Source organism: Phocoena phocoena, chromosome 11, assembly GCF_963924675.1.
Source record: "Phocoena phocoena chromosome 11, mPhoPho1.1, whole genome shotgun sequence".
Classification (NCBI taxonomy): domain Eukaryota; kingdom Metazoa; phylum Chordata; class Mammalia; order Artiodactyla; family Phocoenidae; genus Phocoena; species Phocoena phocoena.
This window is the reverse complement of record NC_089229.1, coordinates 61,255,938-61,279,219: the sequence shown is the minus strand read 5'-3', so window position 1 is coordinate 61,279,219 and position 23,282 is coordinate 61,255,938. Positions and strand designations below refer to the sequence as shown.

The following is a 23,282-nucleotide window of genomic DNA, read 5'->3' as shown; positions in this document are numbered from 1 at the left end:
AGAAAAGCAGTCACTGTTTCCAACCCTCCTCTTCTTAGTTCAGGGTCAGGTTTGCCTTCCTTCCCAACCTAGAGGCTCCAAGCCGCTTTCTTGAGTCTAGCTTATATCCGTCCTGCTGCAGGGGAATGACGTGGGGCTCCTGGGGTCTGGACAGCAGCCTTACTGTGAGAGCTCTGACTCCTGCGAGAAGAACTCTTCCGAGGTTTCGGTGACTTTGATCACGAGGTCTCCCCCGGTTTTCTTTTTCCAGGAGGGGGCTCTCGAGAGGCCATACTTGGAGGCAGCTACAGGGAACATAAGGGGTGGGGCAGGGTACGGGCTGGAGGTTTGGGAGCCATTTAATATGATACCTTTAGGGCCATGATCCCCCCGCTGTCCACCTCCCACCATGGGTTCTTGGGCCAAGCGGGCTCACCAGTTCTAGATCTGGACTGCGTGGATCTGATCATAGTGGCTGAGGGCAAGTCCATCCTGGGGGAGAGGAAATGGTGGGATGTGAAGGGAGCCTGTGGCTTAAGCTCCGCTGGGATTGGGGGCCTGGGGACCGGCGTGAGGAGGGCAGAGCCCAGAGCTCCGGGCTGCCCTTTTGTGTGACCCTGGCTAGCCAGCTTGTACTCTCTGGGCTCTGTCCCCTTTCCCCTGCATGAATGGCTGTCATTTACTGAGCACTAATTTGTGACAGGCCTTTGCACGCAGGATCGTATTAATCCTCCACACCACAGGCGAGCCATGCTTATGATCGGTCCATTTTCCAGATGGGAAAGCTGAGAATTTAATGAACTGGCCCGAGGTACCAGTTTGTTTCAGTGGCTGAGCCAGGACGTGAATCCAGGCCTGCCAGGCTCAGAGAATCATGCTGCAGGCGGGGAGGGGGTGGAGAGTGCCGGCCTTCTATGGGGCTGGTCCTACAGTCCTCCCGCGCGCCCAGCCCCACCCCGCTGGTCCAGCTCCTACCAGCTCTCCTCGCCCTCCAGCAGCTTGCGGTAGGTGGCGATCTCCACGTCCAGGGCCAGCTTGGTGCTCATCAGCTCCTGGTAATCACGCAGCTGCTGCGCCATGTCCTGCTTGGCCTGCTGCAGGGCGGCCTCCAGCTGGGCCAGCTTAGCCTTGGCGTCCTGGAAGGTCAGCTCACCCTGGCTCTCGGCTGCCTTGATGTTCTCCTCCAGTTTCAGGCACTGCAGCCAGGAGGACAGAGGGAAGGGGTCCGTGAGCAAAGGTGGGAGAGAGAGACCGGGCCAGGGCCAGGAGCCCACCTCTGTCTTTGGTGGGGGTGTGCACGGGGAGGGAGGACCTAGCACGGCATTCCTGAGCGTGGTAGTGGGTTGCCTTGCAGCAAGAGGGCATTCAGCTAGACCTAAGGAGACACTTTCCCAAGGCCACCAAAGGGGGAAGTACAACAGGCCCCCAGAGGAGCCTGTCTCAACTGTCCTTAAAGGATGGCACTTCTCTGGCTGGAAGCTGGGGCTTAGGCCTCCCCTCCCTTCTCTCCGCGTAGCTGGTGGGAGGCCTGGAGGGAGGCAGTGGGCTCTGGGTGTATGTGGCGGGGCCCTCCAGCGTGCCAACAGCCCCGGACAGTTTACAGAGCACTTCTACCTGCAAGGCTCATCATGTGATCTGCAGAGCCATCTTAGGAGGACAGATGAGGAAACTGTGGCCCAGGGATGCTAAGTGACTTGCCCAGGGTCACTCAGCCAGGGCTTGCTTGGACTCAGCATGTGTGACTGTGTGCATGTGTGAGAGTGGGCGAGAGTGTGTGTCCCACGCTCCTCCCTGCTCCACCCCCAGGTGGGTACTTTAGACGCTCACATGGCTCTTGATGGAGAGGATCTGGGATCGGAGCTTCTGGATGTGCACTTTGAGGTCAGCGATCTCGCCGCGGCTTCTCTGGAGGCTGCTCCCAGACTCGGCTGAGAAGGCAGCCCGCTCTTCCAGCTGGAGGTTGTGGAGGAGGCGGCAGTGAGGGGCCACTCAGTGTGTCCCCCCCGGCACCCTGGCCCCTGGCCTCTTCTTCTTCCTCACCCCGGCGCCACCTCCTCCTCTGTGGCCCACCACTGCCCCTCCTCCCCCCACCACGTCCGTCTCTGGATGGCTTCTCCTGGCTGCCCTAGACTGAGCCCCGTGGGCCGTACCCACACCTGGCCTGGCATTGCTGGCTGGCAGCACCACCGTGAGCCTCTGAAGAGTGCAGACTGTGGGCTTGCCCCTGTCCCCATCACCCCTGGAGCCGGGCACAGCTGTGGGCTCTCACATTCTCCTTTCTGCCTGTGAACTCACTGCTGTGGGCTCCGTCCCCCCTGTGTTTCCCCATTCCCCTCTCCCAGAGTCTCAGCACGCAGAGCTGCAGGCGGCCTCAGCCATCGCTGCTGCAGCTCGTTCTGCCCTGGCTGCCTTTCCCCAGCCTGCTCGTGAGCCCCGAACCTGGCTCTGGGAGTACGCCTTGCCCTCTTCCAGGCTGCGAGCCACGACGGCGTCATACTGGGCCATCACCTCCTCCACGATGCCGCTCAGGTCAATGTGGCAGCGGCTGTCCATACTCACGGTCACCAACACATCCTTCACTTGGGCTGCCAGGTCCTTCAGCTCCTGGCCGGGCACAGACTTGGGGGCTCAGGGCTGGTAGTGGGGCACCAGACCCTCAGCCAGACATAGTCCCCATTGTGCATTCATCCCCCGGGGCGAGGGGAGGGCGGGCTCCTCCCTGTCTCCCGGGAGAGATGCTCAGAGGATAGATGCCTCCCTGCCCCGCCTCGCCAGCTTGGACTCTTGGGAAGCAGCTCTTGGCCCCCCGGCTCACCCACCTGTTGGTCTTCCTCTCTGTGAGGACAGGGAGGGACGCTTGGCTCCAGAGGCCCACCCTACAAGCCTTATCCCTCTTGTTTCCCCCCGTCTACACTGTTGTCCACTCCCAGGGCAGACCACCTTCCTCCTCTCCTGGCGGGGGAGGAAAGGGCCCAGGACCTCTGGGCCTGAGGGAATTCTACCATTGGGCAGCTTGGCCTCCCCTACCCCTGCCCTCCCAGGACGGGAACTCCCCGAGGGCCTGGATGAGCCATTTTCACCTCCAGGCCTCCGTATCTGGCAGGGGAATGTCTCTGTTGAATGCATGTTGGGATGGAAGCCCATGAATGATGAGGGCGGGAGTAGACCAGAGGCTGACAATCGAGCATCCCCACTCCCCTGCCAGCGGCCAAGGCAGAGGTGACTCCAGGGTCACCCTGGGGACTCAGTGCCCCTCCCCATCTAGCTGAGGGGCTTGCCCGGCCACAACGGGATTTAGCCTCAACGTCTTCTCTTCTCTCTGTCCTTTGGGGTCCTGCTCTTCCCCTCTTCTCTGTCCTCTTCTCTGCCCAGAAAATGCTAGCCTATGTTCTCAGAGACCCCGGAAGCGTCAAAACCTCCCATTTCCCTGGGGGCTCATAATAGCCCAGGCTGTGTGTGCGCTAAGGGCTTTCCAGGCATCCTCACATTTCCTCCTCATCAGGCTGGCACGATTGTTAGCCCCAGATGACAGAGAGGAAGGAGACTGCAGCGCACAGAGTTGATGGAAACAGCTGTGAGTACAGGGCTGGACTCCAGAGCCTTTACGGCTCCTGCTAAGCTCACATAGTGGGGTGGACACAGGAGCTGAAGCCCCAGATCTGCTTTCTGTCATGCCCCACAGCCTGACAGCTTTCTGGCCTGAAGGTTCAGGGGTGTTTAGAAAGGCAGGTGGGGACGGGTGTCTTTGTAGGGGCTGCCAGGTGTCACCTCCAGAGCCCTGGGCTGCTTTCCCTGGAGGTGCTGATCAACAGCCTGGGCCTGGGTGGGGCCCGTGTGGGGAGGAGTGAGTGGGCATAAGCAGAGTGTCCGTGGCCAGCATCTTACAGACAGAGTGAGGCAGGTGGCCGGGGAGCCTCGGAGAGGCAGGAAGGGGGCGGGGCACCCTGGGAGGTGGGGCGGGGCTCAGCCCCGGGGGAGGGAGGGGGGGTGGGACAGGGACGACATAGTCACTCCTGCCGGGTCAAACTTTGTTTGATTCAGGATCCAAACAAGGTCCATACACTGTCATTGGTCCATATGTCTCTAAGTCTCTCTCATTTTGTAGATACCATCTCCGTCTCCATCTCTCTCTGTTATTATTTTTTTCTTTTTCTTATTGACAACACCGAGTTGCTTGCCCATAGTCTGAATCTGACCGATTGCCCTGCGTGTCGGTGTTTAACATGCTCCCCTGGCCCCTGCGTTTCCTGAAAAGTGGCAGTTGGGTCAGGAGGCCTGCTCAGATCCAGGTTTTGGTTTTGGCTCATGAACACATTCTGATCTTGGTTCCTGGTTTGGGGCCCCCTCCCGACCCTCATCTGTCTTTCTGCTCAGCGAGGCTGTGGCTGAGGCTCTGGCGTCTGGACCTGCGGATGCTGCTGACCTGCAGCTCGTATCCCTGTGGCTGTAGACCGCGGGGTCGGGCAGCTGCGAGGCCTGCAGAGGAAGGCCGCCCCTCCCCTGTCTGCTCGCTGCCTGACCCCGCCCACTAGCACCTCTGGTGATCAGGATCGCCTCCCGGAAAAGGCAGCTTGGGCAGTGGCAGGAGCCTGTCTCCACCCTGGAGCCCGCGGGACTCTGAGCTCAGTGGCCAGCTGCCCTTTAGGGGGTTCCCTGATGGAGGGTTTTGGCTGATCTGCAGATGGACTTAACAGAGATCTCGGAGCAGAGGCAGCAGGAGGCCCCAGCCCGTGCCAGAATAAGGTTGACGGTGCCTACGGATTCATGCCCCAACTCTGCTGCCTCGGGTCATCCTTGGAGACTGGCATCTCCCAAATGGAATGGACATCCCTGCCGGAGCCTGGCTGTGAACAGTTTCAGAGATGTAGCCTGGGGCTCCCTCAGTCACCATGCTGTGTAGGTTGGTGGACTTGGGGGTTTTCAGACAAAGCTCTCCAGGGACACTTCCAGCCCAGGCCTAGGGTAGCGTTTGTTGTGGACCAGGAAAAGGCTAGGGCGCTTCAGAACACAGGGCGCCACCGGGGCAAAAGGATGCGAGAAACACAGTTGATGGGGCAGCCTCAGATCCTTTCTGGAAAGAGGCAGCGTAAGCATGAGCGTGGTATACAGCAGCAGGAGGTGGAGGGTTTAGAGCATCTGCAGACCTGTTCAGACAGGCCGGCCCCTGCCGGGCTGCAGAGGGCATAACAATGCTGACTTGTGTGGTGTGGGAGTGCCACCATGGGATGTGTACCTTCAAGTTGGCAAGAATTAAGCCGAGGTACATTTCAGAGCTTCGCTTAGGAGTCAGAGTCTGAGGAGGCTGCCATGCGTATGACCACTCTCATTGTTGTCCCCCAGGTCCGGGAAGATGGTGACTCTGAGCGGGTACCAGTACTGCTTGGTAAAATGTAGTGTTTAATGGCGCTGGGGGACTTCCCCAGTGGTCCAGTGGTTAAGACTCCGCGCTTCCACTGCAGGGGGCACGGTTTCGATCCCTGCTTGGGGAACTAAGATCCTGTGTGCCACGTGGTGCGGCCAAAAGAAAAGGGAACTGAGCTCTGAGTACCACCACATCTTATTACCTGAGCAACCCTGGCCAAGTCTGTAAACTTAGCCGAGTCTCAGTTTTCTCATTTGAAAAATGTATATAATTATGGAACTGAACACAGCTAACATTTAACAAATACCATGTGTCAGACACTGTTCTAAGTGTTTTAGGATATATTAGCAAAATAAATCCTCTCAAAAGGCCAGTGAGCTAGGTGCTATTGTTCTCCCCATTTTACAGATGGGGAAATTGAGGCATAGAGAAATAAAGGAACCTGCTCAAGTTCACATAATCACCAAGCCAGGATTCAAATCCAAGCTGCTCTAAAGCTCATGATTTCTTAATCTTTGTCCCTACTTTATAGGGTTATTGGGAAGAGTAAATGAGATTACATCTGGAAAGCACCCAGCTTGGTGCCTGGAATGTAGTAGGTGCTCAATAAGCAACAGCTAAGGAAACTATTGTGATTGGTAACGGTGATGGAGCCGGGAGGAGGTGTCCAGGGCCTGGAGCAACCTCCCGAGGCACCACGAAGGCAGGTGCCAAAGCAGCTTCGTCATGCCCGGTCCTCTTTGCAGGCATCAGCGTCCTAGGAGGTGTGCCTGGCGGCAGGAGGTTGTCAGTGGATTCCGTAACTAATCTCCCTGGAACCAGAGTGTATGGGTGGGGCAGGTGGCATTCTGGCTGGATGCAGCCAGACCCCAGTGCACTTGGGAGCTGGGGTGTACCCTGGAAGCTGAGGGGAGATGGGGGCCCCAGGGTCCTCTCACAGCCTGTATTCCCAGAGGTGAGGAGTAAAGGGGTTGCTTGAGAGGCTACAGTGTGTAGATGAGGCCCTGAGCAGCCTATGGCCATTGGCTTCTGGGAAAGGCCTTCCACAACTTATCCTGGGTGTGTGTGTGTGTGTGTGTGGTGTGTGTGTGTGTTTTGGGGAGAGGGGAGGGCTCTTTCCTGGGACCCTGGGGTGGGCCTATATAGCCGTGCTTTTCTGGTGTCTGCTCCAAAGTTGAAACCAGAGAGTCTGGCCTCACCTGGAGCTACTCACATCCCGCCATGTTTTCCTTCTACCTGAGCTGGCCATGGCTGGCAGCTGCCTGTGCTTGGACCTGCTCTGTCTGATGCGGTAGCCACTAGCTCTCTGTGGTCACGAGCACTTGAAATGTGGCCAGTCAGAACTGAGATGAGCTGGAGGTGTAAAATACAGACCAGGTTTTGAAGATTTAGAACGGGAAAAAGAATGTGAAATAGCCCATTCATTTTTTATATGGATTACATGTTGAATAATCATATTTTGGATATATTGGGCTAAATAGAATACATTAAAATTATTTTTTCCCGTTTCTTTGCTTTTTAAAACAATGTGGCTACTAGAAAACTTACAATTACCTATGTGGCTTGCATTATATTTCTACTAGGCAGTGCCAGCTTAGAGACCCGCCGGTGTGGGGAATCTTCTTAGCGATGGGTCAGTGTTGCCTTCTCAGCCTACAGAGGTGTGTGGAGAGAAACTCAAACCTCACGGCCCGATATCAACCTGCCACCTCACTGCCTCCCAAAGCAATAATAACTGCTGTTATTATATATATTATATATAACATGTAATAATAATATATTATAAATATGTTATGATATAATATATAATATGATAGTATTTATAATATAATATAAATAATAATAAATGCACTTCTGCATTCACTGTGGCCCTTTCTCCACAGCAGTCCTCCAGCAGCACAAGCCATACCTTTACCCCGTCTGTAGCACCCACGCTGGTCCCTACCAAGGGCTACCCATCATGCTTAGAATAAGGCCCACAGCCCATCCTGGGCCCCAGACCCTGCATGAGCTGGCCCTTGCCCACCCTGCCTTAGCCACAGCTGCTGCTTTCTCTCCCTCCCAGGATCAAATCATTCCTGCCTCAGATGCTTCACACAGCTCTTCCTTTGGCGGAAGCCACCTCAAGTCTCTGCTGAGCTGGATCTTCCTGGTTTGGGCCTTCACACGCTTGGGCCTCCTCTGAGATGCACCCCTGTCAACACTCGGACTCGGGGACGGAAGCTTCCCTGCCCTCTTGCAGTAAGGCATCACCCTGTTTCTTTGCATATCAGCAACTTTTCACCCTCCAAAATGATCTTGTCCGTATAGCTGCTTATTAGCCTGTCGCCTCTTAGCTAAGTTGTGCCCTCCTGAGAGCAGGGAACTAGCCCGCCTGGCTCACTGCTGTGATATCAGCGCCTGGCATCTAGCAGACACGCCATAAACATTTGTTCAGTGAATGAACGGATTTATCCCATCACAGTCCGATGGGCCTGCTACTATCGCTCTCCCCATTTTAGAGATGAGGAAAGTGAGGCACAGAGGGGAGAAATAACTTGCTCTGAGTCACAGAAATGGTTAAAAAAAAAAAAAAAAGTAGAGTCAGGATTGGGACCCAAGGGCTGCCAAGTCCGAATGGAGTCCACAGCCTGGCTATTGGGGTGGCGGCCAGAGGTTTGGCGGGTAGATGGCTGGCTGTGTCTGACCTTCCTCAGCTATGTCTCTACCCCTGTAGGGCCTCCACCTGGCCCTGGGCTCGCAGGACGGACCAGAGGCTGAAACGTTGGTCCTGCTGACGTCTGCTGGGGCGGTAGCAGGCCTGGTGAGTGTGGGCAGCGGGGCACCCGCTCCCCGCGCCACTCAGTGGGCATTGGAGCGGTCTGCCTGCGAGGGCTGCCTCCCTGCTGTTGGCGAGGGTTGGGGTGTTCTCTCAGTTCTGCCACCTCCCATGGCTGCAGGCAGGTCTCAGGCCCACGGAAGCCCCTCTCGGGGCTGAGCCGCTGGAGGGTCGTGAGGCCCACGTGCAGCCACGAGGCCCAGTCTCGTCTCCGCAGGGCGAGGCCCTGAAGCCATGGTCAGCAGCCCTAGGGCACTTCAGCAGACCTTTCTGATTGCGGTGGTGACTTTGACCCCTGCTCTGCCCTGGGCTGCGTTGCCATAGCTTGGCGCCAGCGGTGTGTGGCACACGGGCTGCTGCACCCCGTCATCCCCAACGAGGGTCCTGCCTGCTTGTAGATGAACTGAAGCCTCGCCCCATCAGCCTCCTCACCCCTGAGACGGGGGATGTAGAGAGGAGAACACACGTCCCAAAGGATGCCCGGGAGGCAGAGTGGCGCCGCGGGGTGGAGTCCAGTGGCAGGGCTCATCTGCTGGCTGCACTGGCAGTGGGACAGGCCTTGCTGGGCCGCTGTTCCCCCAGGCTCAGCTGAGGACATATGAGAATGTGTCTGGAGGCTCCTCTGTCTACATTTACTGGGTTTTTTTTTATTTTGGCTGCACCACACAGCATGTGGGATCTTAGTTCCCCGGGGATCGAACCCGTGCCCCCTGCAGTGGAAGTGCAGAGTCTTAACCACTGGACCGCCAGGTAAGTTCCTAGTGCGTCATTTTTGTCCGGCAGAAGCTAGTGTTGCCTGGGAACCAGAGAATCTGACTATAGGTCTTCCCTGCCTGACTCCCAAATGGAGGAGGGTACAGTGAAGGCCTATCACAGCTAGAACTGTGGGTGTCTGTAATTTAGGCTACGGGGATGAGAGAGAGGTTAGTTCGATTAGAACGGTTGTTCAAGGCCTCCTGGTTCCCTGCCTGAGGCCACCTCCTGACCCTCGATGTACCTGGTCCCCTGCATGCCCTCAGTGCTCCAGCACACATGAAAGCAGGGCTCTCCCTGAGAGAGGCTTTGTGCCGCACTCCATGAAATGAGTGACGAGGGGACAGTGTCGCTGGATTATTGACAGCAGCGTGCAAGGGGTTTAGGAAACTGTTACATCTGTGGCTGCCAACAGTGAGTGCCTGCTGAAGCTTCCACGACCCACTGGACACCTCTGCCTCCCCTGCATCCCTTACCCACGGCTCAGCGGGACCCTGGCCCCCATCTTCTCACCTGCTCGTAGATGCTTTTCATCAGGACCACAAAGCTCTTCAGGCCTTTTAACTTGTTCTCTAGTCCTGTCCGTCGAAGACACTCCGCATCCAGGTCCTGGGGGTGGGAGCAGCTGTGAATGATGGGAGAGGGAACGGAGGGGTCCCAGGGCAGGGGTGGGGTAGGGGGAACTTTGCTTCCTGGGTGAGATGGGGATGATTCCCAGAGGAGACCTGGCTCAGAGCCTGGCAGAAGGAGCAGGGTGGGGACAGGTTCACGTCTCTCTGCCTGTGCTCCTGGGACTCAGCCTCTGGGGGCTTTGCTTGGGGATCCTGAGCAAAAGAGGGTGGAGTGTCCATGAGAAAGGAGCCCCCGGGGCAGGCTGGGGAGGCTACCTTCCTCAGCTGTGCAAAGGTGAACTCCATGTCCGTGCGCTTGGAGAGCTCGTCCTCATACCTGGGAGGTGGGGAGGGAGGGAAGGGGGAGGCAGGGAGAGACAGAGAGAGAGAGGGGCTGCTCAGCTGGATGTGGTGGGGCTTGGCGAGGGTTTGTTTAACCCTCCTTGGGTGGGGCTCAGGGCCTCTGTAGCCCCATTTGGTGTCTTGTGCCAGTTAGGAAAACGTGGTTCCTTTCTTGAGGTGGATGCAGCCCCTCTCCTCCACGATACCCTAGTGCTGGCTCTGGGGCAGCAGGCAGCCCGCTTCCCAGGCTCACTCCTTCTTGATGAGCAGCCATTCCTCTCCCAGCGGCATCTGCCCCTTTCCTGGCTGTGCTTCACAGTCACCTCCTCCAGGAAACCCCTCCTGATTGTGCCGCCCTTTCACCCTGACGTTTTGTTCCCTCATCGTTTTCCCATCTCCTCCCCGGAGAGTCTCAGTTTCAAACAAGCTGTCTTTGGTTGAGTCTGCTCTGAGCATCTTCCTCGCACGTTATCCTCTCCTAACTCTACCTGTCCCTGCAGCCCCACCCTTATCCCCACTGCTTTGCTAGACAGCAGGACGCCATGCCATCTTCCCCGCAGAGGGAGGACAGGAAGGGCATGGACTTTGCAGTCAGATGGGCCCCCGGTGTGTTTGGGGGCAGGTAACTCCACCCCCTCGCTTGTCTTTCACGGTATGCACGTGTGCATGTGCATGGGGGCTGAAGCCCACCAGCATTCCACAAAGGTGGGTTCCCTCTCTCCTCAGATGTGCCTGTTCCTTACTCAGTCCACCTCGTTTTCAGAACAAGAACGCTGTTGGATGGGGAGACGGGCTCCCTGGATCCTTGACCTTACATTCTTGGCCCCCGGGGTTGGTGTCGGCCAGCTGCACGCTTCCCACCTGCAGCCCTGCCTGCCCCAGCGGATGTGGGGATTCTGTGGCTTCCTGTTTTCTCCCCTCCTCTTCAGGGAATGCCTGAATCACTGGCAGCTCTAATTACAGCCACCCGCCTGCCCCAGTCCCTGACCTCACAGATGGGGCAGCGTCACCCATCGCCCACGTCAACTAGCTGGACCTGCCATCCCCTAGGCCTTCTTTTCCCCCAGCCTCCCTGAGGGACTCAGGGGAGCAGGCCCCAGGGGGTGAGAGCCCATGGGGCACTTGGGCCTCTGGAACTCAGTGTGCTGAGGACCTGCACTCTCCCCGGTCACTACCTCGGCTTCTGAGAGTTTGGAGGGACTCTGAGAGTACGGGTCATGGGGGCAGGGTGGTGGGGAGGGCCAGGGAGACTGGTCTGCTATCTGGGGCCTGCCAGGGCAAACAAAATGCCCAAGAAGCTTTACTTGCACCCCCTCCTGTGACCCTCAGAGCTGCTAGCCAGGGATGTCCTATTGGTCCCATTTCACAGATGAGGAAATCGAGGCACAGAGAGGGGCTTGGAGGCTCGTGCAATGTGCTGGTTAAGCATGGGGCTCCAGAGCCAGACTATTTGGGTTCAATTCCTCACTGTCTTGCTAACTAGCTGTGTGACCTTGGATGGGCTGCTTCTGTGTGCCTTTGTCATGATATGTTGATGTTGCGAGTATTAAATAAGTTAATACATAAAGTGTTTACAACGGTGCGTGGCACCCACTAAAGCTACTGCTATTATTATTACCCACGCTCCCTCCTCTCCAACACCAGACCCCGGCCCTCAGCCCCTCTGTCTCAGCATTTCCAGAAAGAAACCACGGGAACCCTCATTGCAGGGGAGGGAGGGGGCAGTTCTCTGCACATCCTTCACAAATCTGACTTGAAGAGGCTTCCCTCTGGAATCTGGGGGCCTCCTGAGTTGGGGACAGGGGTGTGGGGAGCCCCAAGCTGAGCAGCTCCCACTGACTGGCCTTCCCCACGCACGCCCTGTGTCCAGCCCCTCCCCTCCCCCCACCCCTCTTCTCTGGATAGCAGAGTTCTGCCAGCCTGGGTGCAGGACCTTGGGGAGAACTGTCCAGTGGGGAGCCCTCCGAGGTGCCAAACCTCCTTTTTACCCCTCACTGCCCTTCCCAGCCTTCTGTGCAGCCTTCCAGCCCCCTTCTCGTTGACTCCACTGCATTTCAATTCCAGTTCACCCCCTCAAACAGATGCTCTTGTGTACCAGGCAGCTCACAAAATCATATGCGACATTCCTGAGTCACTTGCTGTGTGGGCTTGGGCAAGTTGCTTCCCCTTGCTGGGCCTCTGCTTCATCCTTAGTAAATAGAGGGGTTAGCTAGCTGATCCTTGGGGTCCCTGCTACATCAAAGCTTTTGGAAGTCTCCATTCCTATAGAGGCTTACGTGATGCCATGTCCCCCTATTCACCACCAATCTCTTGCCAGTCTGTCAGCCACCGGCTCCCAAAACCATTCTTAGCCCTTTTCAGCTCGTCACACCCATACCTCCCCCCACCAAACTTGTTTATTTCTAGGAGTGAAGCTGATCTCATCGGCCTTGTAGACTCAAGGCACACCCCTCCCTGTCAGGGCTTGGTCTGGCGCCTCCTGGCTCCCGGGGGCCCCAGGCTTTGCACAGCCAGGCTTCAGCTTCTGCGGCTCTGGCCCGCAGACCCAGAAACCCTCCAGCCTTACCTCCCCCGACTCAGGTGTGTTCCCTACCCAGAGAGGGGAAGAGAGGCCCTGAGCCTAAACAGTAAAACCAGGCAGCAGCCCAAATGAGGGGGGCTGAGCCAGGTTAAGGCAACAAGTAGCGTCTGTACAGAATTTCCAGTTACAAAGTGCCTCTGTGGATGTGACCTTGCTGCTCTCACGGGAACAGCTTCACCCGGGAGCTTGTGAGGTTAGGGATGGGACTCAGTATGCATGGCCACGTGACTGAGGACAAGCCCCCGCCGTCTCTGGGCCTCTGTTTCCTTCCCTGTAAAAGGAGGATCCAAGTTGCCATCCAGCTCTGCCATCCTCTGCTCCTTTGAGGGCCAAAGACCTGCTAGGTATCAGTGAAATGAGTCGTGGGCTCTGGTGCACCAATATGATTTGCCTCGTCACCGTCAGAATGGGCAATCAGGTTCCCTGTGTGATTCCCTAGGACCTGGGAGGGCAGGGCTCGGGTGAAAGGTGGCCCCCAGGTCAGAAAGGGGCCCAGCCTCGAGGACCAGCTCAGGCCAGGGCTGTAGATCATGCCAGTTGGCTGGGAAGTTCCAGCCAGATCCACAGATGAGGAAACTGAGGTCCCCAGAGAGGGGAGAGCTCTCTGTGTGACCCTCCCCTCTAAATGTGGTCTGAGCAGGGGAGGCCATGCGGAGAGGCGGTGGGCAAAAGCCGAGCCAGGTCCCTGGACTCCTGACAGGCTGCCTCCACCCTCTGACTCTGGGGGCTTTGGGCCTCGCCTCAGATCACTGGCCTGGGGTCTGGCCCAAGCCCTGCCGGAGGAGGGTGCGGGCTCAACCGCACCCTGTCCTCCCCTCACCCTGGCCGGGGGCCTCCTTGCAAGGAGACCGGCCTCTCTGCCCTGCCCAGCCTCCTTGTCCTTGAAGCCGTGGCCGTTGTCTGGTCAGAAAGGGTCACCTCTCCTCTGAGCTACCAGGGTAACTGGTCTGCCTTTCTAGACTGGCTGAGTCAGCCCAGCAAGCCCGAGTCAAGGACCGCTGTGTGCTGGGCACTCAGCCTTTTAGGGGTCAGAAAAGTAGCCGTTTATCAGCCCCAGGCACCACGCTGAACTCTCGACTTCCTCCTCACACCAGCCTTGGCTTGGCATCAACCATCACCTTTCCCCCTCCACACGGGAGGAGACTGGGGTTCACGTGTGAGGCAACTTGCCCGAGGTCACAGAGCTAATGAGGGGTGTGGGCAGGGAGTAACCCCCTTCCACAGGACGTAGTCATGCCCAAGCCTGGGCCCTTAACCACTGGGCCATACTGCTTGCCAGCTGCTTGTTCCCCTGTCTGTGTGTCCCATTAGGTTATAAAAGCATCCTGCAGGCTGGGGCTGTTTTCCTCATTCTCTCTCTAGATCCCAAGTCCACCATTGAGGTCAGGCACACATTACCTCTAGGGGACTGTTTCCTTGTGCAAACCAACCCTACCTGCTCCTTGCCAGTCCAAGAGAGGTCAAAATCCCAGGTAACATTCAAAGCAGGAGCCCATCTGTTGCTCTAGCTAGTGACACAACTTCCCATTGCCAGAGGGTCGTGTGGCCGAGAGCCAGTGTGTTTATGGGCACAATGGGGATGTGAGCTGTGACAGTGCCCAGGGGCCAGCAAGCACAGGGCTTGGTCGTCAGCCAGCATGAGACTGGCTTCGTCGTAAGGGTCACTATTTGGGGGGTCACTGTAGCTTCACTGTCATATCCTCCCCGTATTTAGAGTACCGCTAGCACATTGCAGGTCTTGAATAAGTAAGTGTGGACTAAAGAATTGTTTTCTAAAGAAGTTTCCTCTTTTTCTGGCCTGGGCTCCCAGACCTTGCACCTGAGCGCAGGTTGGTCCCCAGCCTCAGTCCCGGCCCACATGCCCATAGGGCGCCCCTACCTGATCTGAAACGCCTTCACCGTCTCAAGCTCCTGCCGCAGTTTGGTCTCAAGCTGGCCCCCCTCCTGGTTCACTTCGCGCAGTTTCTCCCGCAGTTGGCCCTGGTACTCCTCGTAGAGGTGTCCAAGGTCAAAGCCTGCCAAGTCCTGGCTCTGCAGGAAGCGCCATCGGGTTTCCAGCAGCTGGTGGCGATGCTCCAGGGCTCGCACCTGGGAGAGCGGAAGGGCTGCCGTGAGAGGGCCAGGTGCGACCCAGCCAGCTCACGCCCCTTCAGGGGGCCTCCGTGCGATGTGGCAGCTCATCTGTCAGGAGCACACCCACCCCGGGGCCCTCACTCAGAGCCTTCAGGTGGCATCTCCAATTACTGATTGTTCAAACTGCAGATGGTGAGATAAGGATGGAATCTGAGAATCCCAGGGAGGTGGAGACAATTAGCCAAGGTTTCCTACGGGAGGGCGGGGGCCGAGGAGATGAGGGAAAGGGGACTAAGCTGTGAACGTGCCCACATGTGACAGGCTCTCCAGGCCTGCCTGGGGCTTGGGTGGGAGACCCCAAGGAACGTGGGGTGTCAGAGGCCTGTCTGCCGCCCACCCGGTCTCATCTTGCCTTGGAAACTCAGCAGGGTAGGGCCTGGTTAGTTCTTAAATGCTAATCCTCCCGACAACCCTGGACTTGTAGCCCCTCCAAACCTCAGTTTCCCCAGCTAGAAGTCAGGGATGATGTCACCTGCCCTGCCCACCTGCAGAGAGAAGAACCCGGGGATGTGCTTTGGAGCAGCAAATAGCAAACTCTGCTCTGGCTCCCACGGTGCTCCGGGCCTTTTTCTACCTGCTGGACATCTTTAACGCACTAAATCCCCAAACAACCCGACGGGGTAGGTGTTAGTTTCAGCTGCACTTTACAGACGACGAAACGGGGTACAGGGAGGTGAAATAGCTCGCCCAAGGTCACACAATTAGCAAGCGGCAGGGCCACGTGCGGAATCCAGGCAGTTTGGGTTTAGAATGTTTGAATCGCAGCAGCACAGGCCTCCGGTCGGCTGCAAGGTCTCTGCAGGCCCTGGGACCCAGCTGCCCTTGCTGGGCTGGCTTCTGCCTCTAGTTAGGGCCCGTCTTGCCTTGAGAACAGAGACTGGGAGGGCTCTGGGCCCAGGGCTCCTTTCAAACTCTGCGTCCTCTTCACACTCTCCTGCTCAGACTTCTGCAGGGGCTCCTACAGCTCCCACCCCAGCCACCAGCAGAATGACAGGGTCCCTCCTGAGTCCCCTCCTTCCCTCCACCCAGTTCAGCCCAGCACAGCCTGGGGGCTCCCCCTGCCTCTTCCCCACCCCGCCTGTCCTCTCCAGGCCCGACCTTTCTCGGGCACTCACTCTCCTTCCCACCATCCCAGCCCCTCCTCCGCGTGCTCCCAGCCGCCTCCCCTCTTCCCTCCAGTATTTGGCCCTTGTTTGTCCTGATCCCCCACGCACCCTATCAGACTGAGAGCCATCTGCTTGCCTCTTGGGGTCCCTAGCCCGTCAGAGCCCAGGATGCGGGTAAGCCACCGAGGCGAGACGGGTGGCTGGGGCTAGGCGCCTAGACAGTGCAGGCTGTTGTTGTCGTGAGGATGTTGTGACAACGAGCCTGGTGAGGTTCCCTATGACCGCAGGCAAGTAGCTGGACCTCCCCCCATCCACGGCTGGCATCAGCTCCCAGAATCACATCCTGAAAGAGCCAGAACCACAGCCAGGAGCCCTTTGGATCAGCGGGTCTATACCCTTCATATACAGAGGAGGAGATAGGGGCCCAGGGCAGTCAGGTCACGTGTCCAGGGTGTCCACAGCAACTCGGTGGTCAAGCTGCCCTCCCAAGGCCTTTGTTCCGAGAGAGGGAGGAGCCCTTCTGCAGGGAAGGTTCTGGGTGGGGGATGAGTTTCCATCCCCACCCACTGAGACAACAAGGAACTCCCCCAAGGGCAGCAGGGAGAGGGGGCTTCCCTGGATCCCATCTGACGGCAGCTGCCTGCGCTGGACGTTCGTGGTCCTCTTCCTCCTGAATTTGGGTGCCAGGTGGGCTCGCCTCTCTTTCTGTCCTCCCCACGTTCCCGGGTTTCCCTGAGATACTCTGCTGCTCTGTGGAAGGCCCCTTTGACCCTTGCAGCAGACAACAGCAGCGGGAACACTGGACAATGGCATTTGTGGGCTGTCATTCCCCTCCTTAACTCCCACTGGTCCCGGTAAACTCTGCTTGAAGCTGACTTTAAGCCTACAGTTTAATGTCATCGCCATCAAACAGGTTCAGTAGGGATGCAGTCGAGAGAGTTTCTGTCCTACTTGTGTGTGTGAGGGATTGCTGGGTGGGGGTGAGGGCAGGTTTCTGCTCACTCCACCTTCCCTGTGTTTTGACAAGTAAGAGCCCCATGTTTATACTGGGGGTGGGGTGAGAAGAGAGATGTGAGGCTCTTTCCTCCACCCATAAGCAACCAAAAAACCCTTTAGACCAGGAATTCCTTCCCTTAGTCTAACCTCGATCCCCTATGCTTTAGTACTTGCCTGCTGGGAGATGGTGTGCGTTTGGCCAGCCAGTCCAAGGGCACTTTTGCCTCTGGGGGATCCAGGGAAGCCCCCTCTCCCTGCTGCCCTTGGGGGAGTTCCTTGTTGTCTCAGTGGGTGGGGATGGAAACTCATCCCCCACCCAGAACCTTCCCTGCAGAAGGGCTCCTCCCTCTCTCGGAACAAAGGCCTTGGGAGGGCAGGAAATCCTGGCACCCTGTGAGGTGCAGGGTCAACTGCTTCCAACCTGTCAAGGCTGCCGAACACCCCCCTCTCATTCCCCTTCCTCCCCGTCCTGGCTGACCCCTGCCCTTAGATCACAGGCGGCAGCTCTAGGAGGAGCCTCAGAGAGCAAGCCCCTGGTCTACCTGCTTCCCATTTTACAGATGAAGGAACAGGCTCAGAAGCACAGAACTCACTGTGACCCAACTCCAGGGTCCTGGGCCGCCCTGTTGAAAAGCAGGCCCAGATGAGGGTGGGGAGAGATGCGCTTTCTGTGGAGGGAGCTGAGCAGCCTGGGCTGGGCTGGGAACCCCCCTCTGAGGAGGGCGGGGGCTGACCGCCTGGGAGGCTTCACGTCCCCAGCCCATGGCCCACAGTCCGTGCACGTGAGCGTTCGGAGCGATGCCTCTGGGGCTTGCAGGTCCTATTCCTCAGGTGCGGGTGGGGTCACATCCTCTGCCTCCAGCCAGAACTTGGCTTTGCCTAAGGAGCCTCAGGGTCTCTTCATCAGGAAGGGCTGGTTTGTGCCTTCCCTCGTGCAGGTGCCCAATGGCTCTGGTGACTTCCAGAGGCCACACACACCAAGGGAAGACACTGTGCCCGACGCTCTGTCCCCAGCCATTTTACCACCCCTCTGGGATTCCCCCTCTATAGCCTCCTTGGGCGCCACTGGTAGAGTCCTCCCTCTTGTCCCACCTCCATCCCCTCTGGTGTCTGCGTGTGAAGGTGAGAGGGCCCAGCCAGCAGCCTCTGCTGGATGTTGGCATTGCCCTCTCCCTTCCTCCCTCGGCCTCCCCTCCTTCATGGCTGCAGCTGTACCAGTCCTTCCACTGGCATGAGCTCAGGGCTACCCTCAGAGCAGGAGTAGAGCAGGGAAGTGGAGTCTGAAGCACAGAGAGGGTAAGTGCCTTGCCCAAGGAAACACAGCCTCCAAGTGGAAGAATTAGCATCGCTCCAGGGCCCCTCGGTGGACTCCTGGGGGTCTCCCCGCCGACCCTCTCCCTCTTCCTCCTCTTCCTCAGTGCTCTCTGATTTCTCTCGGTGCCTCAGAGGGCCCAGAAGGGGATGTGGAGCTGGAGGGTGGCCCTGCCTGTCTCTTCTCTTTGCCTAGAGCCCACCCCTCCACTGGTGATGGCGTCTCACCCCCTGACTCATGCATCTCTATCCAGCCCCATGCTGCACGCCTACCCACGAAGCTCCCCCCCCACCTCCCTCCATCAGGGCCCTTCCTTCCCTCTTACCGGGCTCCCTCCTGCCTGGAAGGGACTAAATGGGTTCAGGAGTTCCCTGGGCCGGGCCTATTTATGGTATTTTTAATATAACAAACAGAATGCACCTGGTACGTGGTAAGGGCTTTATAAATGCTTTTCAAAAATGATCCCGTCTGACAAGCTCATTACACCGATGTGTACTGAGGCACAGAGAGGTTAAATAATTTGCCTGGGGTTATGCAGCCGGTCAGAGGTGAAGCCAGGATTCCAACCCAGCAACGTGACTCCAGGTTTCACATTCTTAACCTCTGCTTGCTTCCACTTGGGCCCTCACGGTCTTTACAAGGAGGAATTTGAGCTAATGACAGACCTTCTCCATAGAGTTGGTGGATCGGCTGGGACTCCTTGGGCAGAGCCTCAGTGATCAGCTTCCCCAAGGGGCTGGCACCCCGGCTGCCTGCGTCCCACCCTGAAGAGCACCCTCCTCAAGGCCAAGTCTTGAACTGCGGATTGGGAAGCTCCAGTTCTTCTGAAGATCTTAGAGGGCATCGCCCTGGCCCTGGGAACAGAACCCAGACCCCTCGGGCCCCTCCCTGTGCCTACACACCCCTCCTGTCCCCATGGCGGAGAGGCACAGGGTGATATCAGCCCTGGCGTCCAGGGAGAGAGCCACCCATCCGCGCCGAATTACAAATTACGTAGCTCATGAAACATTCCTTTTAAGGGATTAAGCTGTATTTGGAGAGGAGGTGGCCCTGCAGGGACCTGCCTTCCCAGGGCAGCGAGCTCTTCTCCTAGGCTCTGGTTGTCCTCCGGTTGTCACTTCCCCTCCACACCCCTACCCCAGGCACCCCAGGTGAGGGTGCAGGAATGCTGGTCTGGACGCATGAATGCGGGAGAGGGGGCCGGGGAGAAATGACTCCCACCTCGGAGGCTACTGGCTTCGTGTCTCACAGACCTGAGTTCAAGTCCAGACCGTACCCTTGCTGGTTGTGTGACCTTGGGCAAGGCACTTCACCCCTGGGCTGCTCTGTCTACACAGGAGGGGAACTGGCCACCGTGGAGCGCTGGGTGGTGTGGGCAGAGCACAAGCCGGTGCTCCAGAAGTTACTTTCTTCCCTCTTCCCCTCTCTGTGAGTGCCCACCTAGAGGAAGTACAGAGGGACACAGGCTGGGAGAGCAAGGGGAAGAGAAGGACCCAGCTAGGGGCAGAAGGATGAGGGGTGGGGGGCAAGCAAGTTGAGTTTTCCTTATCTGTAAAATGGGCATGGAAATGACTTCTTTCCTAAGGTTGAGGGAAATTGAGATAAATATGTAAAGTACCCAGCACAGTTCCTGGCACATGGTGAGCTGTTAATGATCAGTAGCTGTTACTATCTGACTACTATTCTCGGGCAGGGCAACAGGGAGCAGAGCTGGGAGGGCTGGTTAGGGGAGGTCCTTGGAGGAGGTGAGTGAGGACCGGCTTTGGGAGGTAGACAGGACTTCCTTGGAGCCCTTGAAGCTCTTGCCCTGGGCCGAAGATGGACACCAGTGCCCAGACCGGCATGCTGGCCATGGCAGTGGGGTCCAGGAAGTGGGGTGCCAGGGACTCAATCCCTCTACTCAGGGTGCAGGGAGGACCGGCTGGCCACCCGTTTCTGACTCGCAGCATCCATCCCTTGCATTCCTATCTCCTGACAAGCCACAGCTGCAGGCCCATTCTGCAGCCTCCTTCTGGACTCCCCACACGTGCTGCCCGCCCCCCCGCCCCAGCCCTTGCCGGTGTTTCTGACCCTGGGAAGCTGAACAGAGCCAGCAGCGTGGACAGGAAGGTGGGCCCTGTCCATCTACCTTGGAGTCCGACTGCATGCAGCCCGTGCCCCCATCGGCCATTCTTATGAGGGGGCATCCTCTTGGTCACACTCAGAGCCCCTCCCTAGTCCACGCCTGGGAGGGAGGGTGACCCCAGGCCATGCAGCACATTATTATCCTGACACCCCTCGGAGGCCATTCCGGGGTCCCTTTCTCCCCCACATCAGGGTGGCGCAGGCACTTCCCTCCCCATCTCTCCGCTCGGAGCTAGCCTGCGGAGTTAGCAGTGCCGACTTCCCATTGGCTGGGGGCGGGCGTGGGACGTGATGCTTGGGAAGTACAGAGCTCAGCCACCTGCCCAGGGCTTAGTTTTGAGACAGCCCCTCCACACCTTTTGCTCACCTTGCCGATCAGGGAGGCAAACTTATCATTGAGGACCTTCATTTCCTCCTTCTTCTGGCTCTCCTGCTGCTGGATGGCTGGGTCCACCTTGAGGTCCAGAGGTACTAGTAGGCTGGGGTTCACGGTCACCTTGGGGATGGTGCTAGCTGTCAGGCAGCCTGTGAGACTGCTGGAGCTGAAGCCCGGCTCGGGGGCCCTGTAATTGCTCCATCCGGAGGTCCCAGGCCAGGGACCGCTCGCCTGGGTCACCTCACAGCTGTTGAGGTTGCCGAAGCCGACGATGCAGGAGCGGCAGGCCATTGCAGGTCCCCGGGACCCAGAGCGGGCAGGGCGCAGTGATGGGTGAGCAAGCCTTTGAGGGGTGGCGGCAGCTGGCTCCGGTCGCAGGCAGGGCAGGCTGGGGACTGAGGAGCAGACACCTGTCACACAGTGCTCATTAGCTCCTCGAAGGCGTGACACCTCTCAGCCCGACCAACCTGTTAGATGATGTGGTTCCTGCCCCTCCCCCGGCACCATGTACCCATCTCCTCCCGGGGCAGGGATCTGCCTTGCTGAGGGGGGCTCTTCATAGGCCTCCCTACCAAGCCAGGCCTGGCTCCAGGGGAGAGGGACATAGCTGGGCTGGCTGGCTGGGTGGGTGTCGGGTGGTAGCCAGAGGAAAGGCAGATTCAACGAAGAAGAAGAGAGAGAGAAAGAGAGAGAGAGAGAGAGAGAGAGAGAGAGAGAGAGAGAGAGAGCTATGCCTCTCACCGAAGACCTCACTGCATACCTGAAGGCTGACGTATCTAGGCTTACATATTTCTGGAAAAGATGAGGCAAGCGCAGGCCCTGGGCTCCTGAGTGTAGGGCAGCCGTCCTGGGCACCGTGCCAGTCTGGCACTGGAAAACCGCACCTTGACTGTTTATTTTCTACATGCGCAAGAGTCTCCCCTGCTTATCTTCTCCTCTTCCTTTCTTCCTCCTGCTCTCCCTCCTTCCTGCCTTTGATCTATTATTTATTGAGCACCTACTGTGTGCCTTCCACCATCTGAGGGGCTGGAGAGGAAATAGATGGTCAAGGTCAAGAGCCTGTGGCTTTGGACAAGTGAGACTTGGTTCAAGACTCAGCATGGGGACTTCCCTGGTGGTGCAGTGGGTAAGACTCCGCGCTCCCAATGCAGGGGGCCCAGGCCAGGGAACTAGATCCCACACGCATGCCGCAACTAAGAGTTTGCATCCCACATCGAAGGAGACTGCCTGCCGCAACTGAGACCCTGCGCGACCAGATAAACAAACAAACAAATAAATTAAAAAGTCATCCCTGCCCAAACCTAAAAAAAAAATTTCATCTTAAATATGAAGTGTAAGTAGAAAAGACACTGATTTGCTCCCACAGAGCCTCTGATGGAGTGGCAGAGGGTTCGGCCAGCCCAGGGCATTCCCTCCTGCCTTCCTGAAGTTCTGGAGGCACCGCTCTTCCACTTCCAGGCACTTTCCAGCTCTCCTGGGCCTGTCTCTTCCTTCCTCCCTGGCCTGATGTCCCTGGGCGCTCTTGCCGTGGCTGGATGGCTCTGTGTGCCCTCCCTGGACCTGGTGCACCACCCTAGGTGGTGGGGCTACAGCAGAGGGAGGAGCATGCCTGGGAGAGACTCCTGTGGTCACAGGGGTGGAGAGATCTCTGGGACTGGAGGGGGAGACAGGCTGGAGATGGGAGCTCCTGCCTGGGTCACATCGCCCCTTCCAGGCCTCCTGCCTCCCAGGCTAGACCTCCGTCCTACACAGTGGGCATTTCTGGCTCCACTGGGGCACAGGAATCTGCCCCGAGGGCACGAGCCTATCCTCAGGCTGGATCCCAGGCTCTGATGCTGGGGGTGGGCTGCTGAGACACTTCTGGGTGACGGGGTCACTGCAGGGGTGTCTGTGCAGTGTTTCTAGGGTAAGTTTGGGTACCTGGGCAGTCTCTCAACCCCTCCTGACACATGCTTCCCCTCCCCCATGCAGCGCCCACCTGCCTCCCTGACCTGGTATCAGCACCCTGCCCGCCCCAACCCTGACTACCCCCGTGTGCTCTGCGGGGAGGGGGGAGGGCAGACAAAGGCATATGGGCCCTGCTGGTGCCAAGATAGCAGCAGACATGTCATGTGCGTCCCCAGTGCTTTACATGGATTAGCTCCTCTGATCCTCCCGACACTCATCCTTCGCAGACGCTTTAATTCTCATCAGCCCCTGTTTACAGAGGGGGAAGCTGAGGCTCGGAGGGGTTGAGTGTCTGGTCGGTTGATAGCAATTTATAAGTAATGGATTTGAACCCAGACAGTTGGAATTATGAGTCCTCCCTCTTGTCTTAGCCTCTAAGCTAGGTGACTCCTGGAAAGGGCAGTGGGACAGAAAAGGAAGCTATCTTCTTACCATCCGGGGCTCGATTCCACCTAACTGTCTTTAAGCTGGATGCTCAATTCTCCAGAGCACCTTTGGATAACTTAAGTCTGCTATTCCTTGCTGACCTCCGTCAGCCCCTGTGTTTTGACAAGTCACAGTCCCTGGCTTCGAGGCTGGCCCTGCAGGGCGGTCTCTGGGGTCCGAGCACTGGGCGGCCTTCCTTGCGGGTGGCCTGGCTTCTTGGAAGCACGGAGGGCACGCTAAACTTGGACGCCGTGTGTGGGGAGAGGAATGTGGTCCCACCTGCTGCTTCCTCTCTGGCCCAGAAGTCTTCCTTGGGTGCAGTCACAGAGGTGTCTTTGGCTGTCACAGCTCCGACTGCTGAACTGGAAGTACAGCAAAAAAGCCCCAAACATAACTCCGTGGAAGCACCCAGACCC

At 57.8% G+C, this 23,282-nt stretch overlaps 1 protein-coding gene across 2 annotated transcripts; it reads right to left on the bottom strand.

The window, feature by feature from the left end:
• Nucleotides 1-159: 159 nt before the first annotated feature.
• On the bottom strand, nt 160-20,784 carry KRT80 (keratin 80). Of its 2 annotated transcripts, none has more exons than XM_065887882.1 (9): nt 20,485-20,784; nt 14,326-14,534; nt 9,800-9,860; nt 9,426-9,521; nt 2,419-2,583; nt 1,807-1,932; nt 955-1,175; nt 416-471; nt 160-284 (listed from the first exon to the last, which is right to left on the bottom strand). In XM_065887882.1, the coding sequence occupies exons 1-9, from the start codon at nt 20,782-20,784 to the stop codon at nt 160-162; spliced, it is 1,359 nt and encodes a 452-aa protein (XP_065743954.1). The 2 variants fall into 2 exon arrangements, with proteins under 2 accessions (XP_065743954.1, XP_065743955.1); XM_065887883.1 differs by lacking the exon at nt 160-284 and adding an exon at nt 285-319.
• Nucleotides 20,785-23,282: the final 2,498 nt, after the last annotated feature.

Coding starts and splice junctions, on each gene's coding strand:
- KRT80 (XM_065887882.1), bottom strand. CDS start 20,784: ATGGCCTGCCGCTCCTGCATCGTCGGCTTCGGCAACCTCAACAGCTGT. Junction 2,584..9,425: donor TGAAAAGCATCTACGAGCAG/GTGAGAAGATGG, acceptor GTGCCCGGCCAG/GAGCTGAAGGACCTGGCAGC. Junction 1,176..1,806: donor TCCTCTCCATCAAGAGCCAT/GTGAGCGTCTAA, acceptor TCCTGGCTGCAG/TGCCTGAAACTGGAGGAGAA.